This window comes from Tachypleus tridentatus, chromosome 9 (genome assembly GCF_004210375.1).
Source record: "Tachypleus tridentatus isolate NWPU-2018 chromosome 9, ASM421037v1, whole genome shotgun sequence".
NCBI classification, from domain to species: Eukaryota; Metazoa; Arthropoda; class Merostomata; order Xiphosura; family Limulidae; genus Tachypleus; species Tachypleus tridentatus.
Window position 1 is genome coordinate 124,730,869 of NC_134833.1, and position 9,733 is coordinate 124,740,601.

The following is a 9,733-nucleotide window of genomic DNA, read 5'->3' on the forward strand; positions in this document are numbered from 1 at the left end:
AAATGCATTCCGAGAAAATTTTTCATTTAAAGTTAATATAAAATCAAATACTTAATTTTTTGTGGATTTATCAAGATAAATAATATTGCGATCTAACACCTTTCACTGTAAATTTAAAGTATTGTTTATTCAAAATACGTTCTTAAAAAACTTCGTAGATATGATTTGTATCTTTACAGTTCATAAGATTTTGATTCAACATTCATAAGTTGAGTTCATTATATCAAAATAACTTTGGAGCCTCATCACTTCTCTCTACAGGTTTACCATAATCCATCTGGTCTCTGATCACATAGAAATCTATAATTACTACATCAGTGACGTGACTGGTAAGTGTGTGTGTGTGTGTACAATAACATGCATATCTATCTAATTACTCAGCGGTTAGAAGACTGAGATATTTTTTTTACGTACTGTCGCCTGGGACACTTCAGCGTTTTTTATCCTGACATTTGTGTTCGTACGACTTGTTGCACGTCTTTTTTATGAATTGTTCATAAATTATTTTGGCGAACCAAAATTATTTTTTCGATGCTCTTAAATACAATAAATATCTTTGTTTCGAAAAATTTAAATTCTCATTTGAATATATTTTCATATTTGGGCATATAAAAATTTACATTGGAAAGGTCTGTTACAAACCTTTCCCAAAAGCAACCAATTTTCGATTACATCACACCATTTACGAAATGTTAAGCAATGTCATGAAGTTGTTCTGATAAATTCTGTTCTATCGTGACTTTATATCAGATTGAGTCACATTATATGCCAGGTTGCATATTCAATATTGTTTTGGCATGGCTTACTAATCCTTATAAACTATAAAGTATTATTGCTGTGAACATTAGTGGCAGCCTCTGACTAATACTGTATGTTTATTTCAGGAGTACCGATAAGATTACGGGTTCGTCTTTATCACTACCCTGAAATAGCTCTTTTCAGGGCATCTTTAGCATCAACTGATGGAATGTGATGCATCTTTCATAAGTATATTATAGCTGTCAATATCAACATCTTCAAATAATCTTTTGACCCACTTAGCACCTTGGAGTTGGGAAATATCAGCCATTACTGGAGTCCTGATTAGATGGATCAGTATATGGACGAACAAAGAGTGTAGTATTGATGGTAACATTTAAAGTAATTATATGTGGATATGTTTACCAATACTTATTCATGCCACACTTCAACATCGACATTTCCTCTCATTAAAATTAAGAAAAACTGATTTCATGTTATCTCTAATGTAATAATTCATTGTGAGTACTTTTAACATTGTTGTAATAATCTATTTTATGCATTTATATTTCTGAGGAACCCACTTGAAGCTAATAAATTTTGCAGACATTCTACAATGGGTAATTTAAAACTTTTTATTACAGAATTCATATATAGTTCGATGTTTCTAGGTTATAAAGCGATTAGGAAAGAGATTTGAGATACGGTGATATAGAGAAACCTCAGTCAACAACACGATACTCACCCTGTCAATAACCCCAAATACAATAAACAAAATACTTAAATTCTTGTAAAAATATAAAGCAAATACAATACTAATGTCATTTATAAAATACTTTATGGCAACTTCCACGTATTTTACGTCAGAGAAACAAGCCCAAAACTCAAAACAACATTCATGTAACACAAAAAAAATAGAATCTCACGTTTTAAATTTAACACTGCAACTCAAATAAATATACTACAGGTAACATTTAAATGCGAAACAGAGAATCCAACATCACTAGACGATAAACCAAATAATTCCTTGTAATACAAGAGCAAACACACATTAAACCAATATAAAAAACACTTTGATATCTGTATTAATAAGATTTAATAAATCTTGTTCGATGTATTATAGTTTGAAGATGATACTTTTAATTTACAATATTTTATAATTTACAAAATATTCTGAAAATACTAAGAGTAATGCAGATAGTATTAATGGGAAATTACACGAAGGTTGTTAAAAACTATCATATGAAAATATGACAGTTCAATTTTCATTATAATTAAATGACATAAAAAAAACGTATCGTTTTATGAACGAAATCGATAAAAACACAGTTTAATTAACGTAGATGAGAGTATTTTAAAATTCCTATCTGGTGCAGTAACAACAGTTTGATCAGCAGAGACAAATCCATAAAGAAATTATTTACTCTTTAGGTGAACAAACGAATAATATGAATTATTTGACTCAACCAACTGAAAACCATGATTGGAAAAGTATTCAGATCATTGGTAAGTATCACTAATATATCAACACATATCAGAAAAAAAAATAAAATATATAAAACAAGAGCTGAGATGTTAGTTTTCAATGACAAAATTCAGAATAACTGACAGTAGTTCGCTTTTACAGTGGAAAACAGTAGATCGGAGTTAGCTCAGTTAGTACAAGCACTGAATGTGACCGCAAATAGAAAGTTAAGTTCTTGCTTTCTCCTCCAGTAAGCTATCAAATCTATTAAACAAAAGCGAAAGATCATCTCACACTTGCAGTTTGTGGTCCCTACACATAGTTATCAGATTTTCATTTATTACATGTGAACTGACATTAATACAGCTACAATTAGAGATACCTTGAAAATGTTTAGACAAGTTACACAGAAATGTACTTATTGTAGCTGTATTAATATCATAATATCAGTCCACGTGTAATACATGAAAATCTGACAACTATATGTAGGGACCACAAACTGTAAGTATGAGGTAATCTTTCACTTTTGTCTAATATATTTGATAGCTAACTTGGAGTAGAAAGCAAGAACTTAACTTTCTAATTAACTGTAGAGAATGAAAAGCTTTTCGAATGGTCAAGCACACATAGTTTTTCTTATAATAAAACCACATCGGGCTATTTACTGTGTCCACCGAGGGCAATCGAACTCCTGATCTTAGCGTTGTAAATCCATTGACTTACCGCTGTTCATCGGGAGACTATTTCATTAAAACAATAACTCCATGAACATAGTTATTTAATGTTAAGTGTTAACTGATTTTATCTGTTGTCAGTCCAAAACTGGTTGCTTATCAGTTCGATTATAAGACTATAATCGTAACGTTTTTTAATTAATGATTAAATGGTACAATAGATTATATTACACATTTTAAAGCTGTGAGTTTTTGTTTCTATTTTTCTCTGTAAATTTGCACTCCACTTAAACTAAACACATACTTATACGACTTGGATTTAAATCTATTCATAAAGAATGTGAAAAAACAACGTATTTGCAAGTCATTTGAAAATACTGAATCACAAGAATAAGAGGATCAATTTAAAAGAAAACACTAGTTTTAACAAATGAAGTTTTAATCAAAATTCCTTTTAACCAAAGAAATTATTCAGTCACATTTATTCCAGTTTAAACATTAAATCATCGGAAGTGTAATATCATTGCTTCGCCAACTTAAACATTTTCTACCCATCCTGTACATATTTTACAACGCATAAAGAAAAAATATATTTTTATTGCTATAGATGAGACCTACTAACGGGTTCTAGCATTAAAGAAATCTCCTAAAACGAGATTTTCGCACACCACAGACTTAAAATCGGTAATGAGCAAATTGATAAAAATGAGGCAGAAATATTTGCGAGCAAATGTGGCGTTAAACATAATTATTAGGATTCACTAACATCTGCACTCTCCATCAAAACCTTATACTATTAAAGAAACATCCATTTATGGTAAGAACGAAAATATCTAATTTGTATACGTAAAATAAATGTAGAGCTGAGTTGTTTATGTTTGTGTGTTTTTTTCCTTTAGTAGGGCCAGCATGCTCGTCTTTTCAACCGTGGGGGCGTTATAATGTGACGGTCAATCCCACTATTCGTTGGTAAAAGAGTAGCCCAAGAATTGGCGGTGGGTGGTGATGACTAGCTGCCTTCCCTCTAGTCTTACACTGCTAAATTAGGGACGGTTAGCACAGATAGCCCTCGAGTAGCTTTGTGCGAATTTCAAAAAACAAACTTCTTTTAGCTAAGCCACGTCGGGCTATCTGCTGAGCTCACCGATGGATTTCGAACCTCTGATTTTAGCGTTGTAAATCCGTAGACTTACCTCTGTACTAGTGGGGAGCAGAGCTAAGCTAGCAAAAAAAAGAAAAAAAAAGAATCGAACGGCAGTGGTATTAACAGTTTGAAACTACTATAGAGAAACTTTAAATAGATTGAAAGTGTTGTGTATCAGTAGGATATTTCAAATTTTAACCAAATCTTTGAATACCTAAGGTTGATTTGTCAGAGAGTATCTTGTTTACTTTTAGCCTCGTTAACTACCAAGCTCTGTAAGAGAAAAATCAGAATTCCATAGCTCTAACCAATGAATACAAATGCTTATCACAAACGATAATTAATGACAGATTGATAAAATATTGGTTTGTATGAACCCGGCTTTTGTTTACATAAACTAATTTCAAATGCTTTACAAACGATTATTAATGACATTGTCAATTAATCTTTCGTTACATGGGAAATATAAATAATTTTGTATGAACATGTAGAAACGCTTGGTTGTTGAATAAAACAATATATGAGTTTGTGAATTTCACATAATATGAAATTGTTTGTTAGTGTCCCTAATAAGTGTAAGACTAGAGGGAAGTGATACTATTGTCAACTCATAATTCTTACGAAAAGTGGGATTGGGCAATATAATGCCCCATGAATTTGTGTAGTTTGGCGCGACAGGGTAGAAACGGGCATATTTACATAATGTCTGAATAAAACAACATATGAATCAAGATTTACATGTATTTATACTAAAGTTATACAAAGATATTTAGAAGTACTTTTCGAGATTTGCGACTGAAACATATAAATCCCTTTCAAGTATCTGCCCCCAAATATATTCCCCCATCATGTTTTCGTTGTACACGCTCCCAAGTCACAAAATCAAAGTTTGAAGAGAATAGGCCTTTACCATTTACTTTAGGCATAAGCAATTAGGAAATAACATTTTGTGCCCAGAAACAGGAAAAGGTAAAAATTTTCTTACACAGTGTAATCTTACGTATATACAGACAATTATTATTTTTAATCAATACACATGGTGAGTGAAATATCAAACGAAAAGGTTATGGCTGAAAGAAATTTAAAAGCAAGATGGACGATTTCGATTTAGGTGTTATTTCTGTTAAATTAGTGTCGTTTAATAAATGAAAATACGGTCTTTAAAAAAAACCTTTAATTTACCTCTAACATCATGTTTGTAATCACCTTCACGATTTTTGCATGTGTAAATTCCCGCGTCTTCAAATTGGATGTCGGTTAGCACTAATTTGCCACCGTATTTTATTTGCGTTTTCTCACTATTAATAACTTGTTCATTGAGATTTGAGAACCAAATTACTGGTTCTTCTCTCGCTCTTTTATAAGCTCGGTTTGAACAAATTAATGTGAGAGTAGAACCACGTTCAGTTTCGTAGACGAATTTAAAACCTGAAACAAGCAGGAAATTAGCGAAAATATAAAATAATTGAGTGTAATTAGCCATTGAATTCTCTCTGCACTGTACGCTTTGTAAATCACTTTCTGTATTGTTTCTAAGTGAAATATCAGTGTTACTATGCGCACAAAGTATTCTTGTTTGAATGACGTCATGAACTGAAGTAACATTGTTCGGTGGAAAAACGTTTTACTAACAATAATGATTGCAAAGTTTATTGCTTTCTGTAGTGTGAAAGACCTTAAACTGAGAAATTATAATCATGTTTATGTTTTGCATAATTTAGATTTAATAAACAATAACAACACTTGCCTGAGATTTCAACTTGAAATTTAGGTAAAAGCAAATAAAATGTATACGAAGTTTTGCTTTGCAATTTCTTCTGACAATACAAGTCTTAGTCGGTATTTATGATATCAACCATAATAAGACTGCTAACAGATGTCTCATGATACATATAAATTATAATTGAGTAGTTATAAATGTATAAACACTGTAACAATATTTAAATTGAAAAATCAGTTAAAGAATATTCACATATATAACTTGTGTGACAAATACTGCATTCCACGGTGTTATATAGGGATTAATGACTACAATTAGCTGTATCAAATATTTTGTTCTTCAAAACTAATATGATTTCAATAGTTTGTTTTTCGAATGTCGCACAAAGCTATTCGAAGGCTATAGAGGTTTGCGTGTGACGTCACTCTTGACCTAGTTACTGCTGACCGTGTTTATATTCCAACACAAGGGTGATTCATTGTCAAAAGTGCGCGATGGTACACTCGTGTTGTGCATTTAACTGTTCAAATCGACATGGACAGGTGGAAAATGTGTCATACTACAGATTTCCTATAGATCCCGACCGAAGAAGACGATGGATTGCAGCTGTCAATAGGAAAAACTGGACACCCACAGAGCACACCAGACTTTGTAGTAAACATTTTGTGTCAGGTATCTATAATTCATCTATAGCCAGGCTGAATAAATTGAAACTTACACGCATGATATATGTACAGCAGAGCACACTGCAGCACCAGTCAAAGAAATGTTTTTTGCACACTTTTCTTTTACTTTTAAATTACTGAATAGTAAATTTACTGAAGGAACAATATTATTCATGATGAATAGGTTATATAGCCATTTGTACATTAAGACAAAATGTTAATATCTCTTAAAGGACCAATTTAAGTGATTCATCAGAAAACCACAACTGGCACAAAATTAAATAGTGTGCAAATAATTAATTTGTTGGCTGTACATTCAGTTGTTAAACAATGTTCAGCATATTCAGTTATATATATATATATATATTATATTTAGTTAAAAGTGTACAGTGTATGTGTTATATATATAAATATTATCTGATCATGCCTGTAGGTCTATATCTTAACAAAATTATTGTACTCTGTTTCAGGGACGAAGAGTGATGATCCCCTATCACCTGACTATGTACCTTCCATATTTCATTTTACACGTTCTCCCCTGAAGAGAAGGAAAGCTGCTGAATTGTGTAAATATGAAAACAGGAAAGAAGTGACCAAAAGGAGAAAAGAACAACAAAAGAGACATGAAGCTGCTGCTGGGCTGCTTGAACTTGCTTTCATAGAATCTGCTGGCACTGCTGCCACTGATAGCAGCTGTACTGATTCTGCTGATGAACTTGAAGCTACATGTGATAATTTTGACTTGTGTACATCACAATATACAACTGAGACATGTATGCAGACGGAAATATCATTCATAGACTTAGTTAGACTTGAATCTGAATGCCAACGTGGGAGCAGACTTCACCTAGTCCAGCCTTGCAGGTGCAGTGGGAAGATATTATCTCTCCATTCCTGCAACTAGCAACCCATAGCTTTAGTGGTGGTTCATTTAGCCGCTGAGAGTGGCACACCTGTAAAATAACAAAGAAAATATTAAGTTGTGTATATATAAGCTTTTAAAGACAACTGGGTATCAGGTTGGGATACATGTGTCACTCAAATAATAAAATAATATAAAAAAATAACAGAACAGCTAAATATTAAATTATTTTTACAGAAACCTAACATGGCTATTGACCAGCTTTAACGGTCTATGTCTACTTGTACTATTTATTATCTATATATTGATTCCTTACCAAAAATTAATCATAAATCAAAAATTAAGTTTTGAAACAGCCTAGACAATAAGGTGTCTTAATATCATTATACAAACATGTATAGAAGTGCTCCTAGGCGAGAGCTTTGACAACAGTCAGTACACATGTAGTACAATAATATTGAACCATTTATTAAAATGGGGGCCCTACTTTACTTAAGTATCTAGTCTTCGTCTAAAATGTAGTTAAATCTATCATACAGAGTACATGATACATGTATGTAATACAACATGATGTACAAACTTTTGCTGTAATGATGACTTTATCCGACGTTGCCCTGGTTATCTGCACATTCTGTACAAATCCTGCCACAAAGTACTTGTACGCATCAAGGCTTTTGTAACCTTTTAGACTTTCATTTGTATAGGTGGAAGTCCTGTTTATCAAATATATATAAATGTCACCATATGTAATATATGGCAGATCTACTCCGGAAACAGTCTGACTCTGAACAACGTTGTCTTGGCTGGATATTACTGGCGTAAATACACGTGGCGGGAGCATATACGGGTCTCCTACACCCAGTTCCTTCACGTTTTCCTCATACCTGGCCTTATCAGCACCTGTCAGGTGTGCTACAAGTGATGAAAAGCCAGCGGCAGCCATTTACATGTGAATAGTACTGAATACAGCAGTTGTTAACTCGTTCAGTCATGAGGGACACTTGCCACCCAATATGGCGATATGTTTACAAACCTCGTTGTGGTCACGTGACACTAATAGGTTCACGCAAAACCTCTATTTGTGCTAGTCGTCCCTAATTTAGCAGTGTAAGACTAGAGGAAAGGCAGCTAGTCATCACCACCCACCGCCAACTCTTGGGCTATTCTTTTACCAACGAATAGTGGGATTGACCATCACATTATAACGCCCCCCACGGCTGGGAGGCGAGTATGTTTAGTGCGACCGGGATTCGAACCCGCGACCCTCGGATTACGAGTCGAACGCCTTATCACACTTGGCCATGCCAGGCCAAGATTTCAATAGATCTTCCGTCCTGAAAACGGTAATATGTTCATTACGCTGTTCATGGTTGCCAGGTAAAATACTATCACAGTTTTGTTGTGCTGTTGCAATAAAGTTAATTCCCTGAATCAAATAAGCCTAAGATTTATTATGTGTGTGTTTGTGTTTTTTCTTATAGCAAAGCCACATCGGGCAATCTGCTCAGCCCACCGAGGGGAATCGAACCCCTGATTTTAGCGTTGTAAATCCGGAGACATACCGCTGTACTAACGGGGGGCAAGATTTATAATAAATATTATAGAAATTGCAAATGCTACTTTCCCCTCAGGCCCAGCATGGCCAGGTGGTTAAGGCACTCGACTCATAATCCGAAAGTCGCGAGTTCAAATCCCCGTTATAATGTGACGGTCAATCCCACTATTCGTTGGTGAAAGAGTAACCCAAGAGTTGGCGATAGGTGGTGATGAATAGCTGCCTTCACTTTAGTTTTACATTGCTAAATTAGGGACGGCTCGTCTTGTTTTACGCGAGATTAAAAAACAAACCTATCTATTAATTTGACGTTAAGATACATTTGCTTCTAGATTTTTAAGTTGTTCATTTCTCAGTTAAACAACTGAAAACTGAGAAGAATAGCATGCAAAACTAACGTATAAATCAATTACACGATAGTACATGAATGAAATCCTTTGTTAAATGTAATTTTTGTTACTGTGACACTTCGGTTTTTGAAACGTAGATTTATGTTTTTATAAATCTTCAATTTCATAAATATCTTGTTACGTATTTCTCTTCGTCTTTGAAGTGTGTTCTTGGATATTAAAGGAGGTCCGCAGTGAAGCTTAACAGTATGGGGTTCACTGTAATGGGGCTTTATTTATATACGAATAAGCCTTTGGCCCTTTTTATTATGGCTGACATTTTAATACATATATTTCTGAAAAGATGTCTACGAATTTGTGTCATTCGCTTATTCTAGATCTTTCTACAAGCCTATACAATGCGCATGCACATTATATACTGCACAGTATAAATCTGAGCATCACTTGCTGTCAGCGGCAGTTCAGTTTTTTCATGTTAAGGACGGGTGTATACTTTTTACAGAGATCATTTTATTATGCGTGAGAAAAGAATGTGTGATGATACTGAGCCAAAGAAACCT

The 9,733-nt window shown here is 33.6% G+C and overlaps 1 protein-coding gene across 1 annotated transcript; it reads right to left on the reverse strand.

Annotated features, from left to right (window-relative positions):
• Positions 1 to 5,732: 5,732 nt before the first annotated feature.
• Positions 5,733 to 9,413, reverse strand: LOC143226277 (uncharacterized). Its single transcript, XM_076457032.1, has 2 exons — positions 7,849 to 9,413; positions 5,733 to 7,359 (listed from the first exon to the last, which is right to left on the reverse strand). The coding sequence occupies exons 1-2, from the start codon at positions 8,209 to 8,211 to the stop codon at positions 7,213 to 7,215; spliced, it is 510 nt and encodes a 169-aa protein (XP_076313147.1). The 5' UTR covers positions 8,212 to 9,413; the 3' UTR covers positions 5,733 to 7,212.
• Between the last annotated feature and the right edge of the window lie 320 nt (positions 9,414 to 9,733).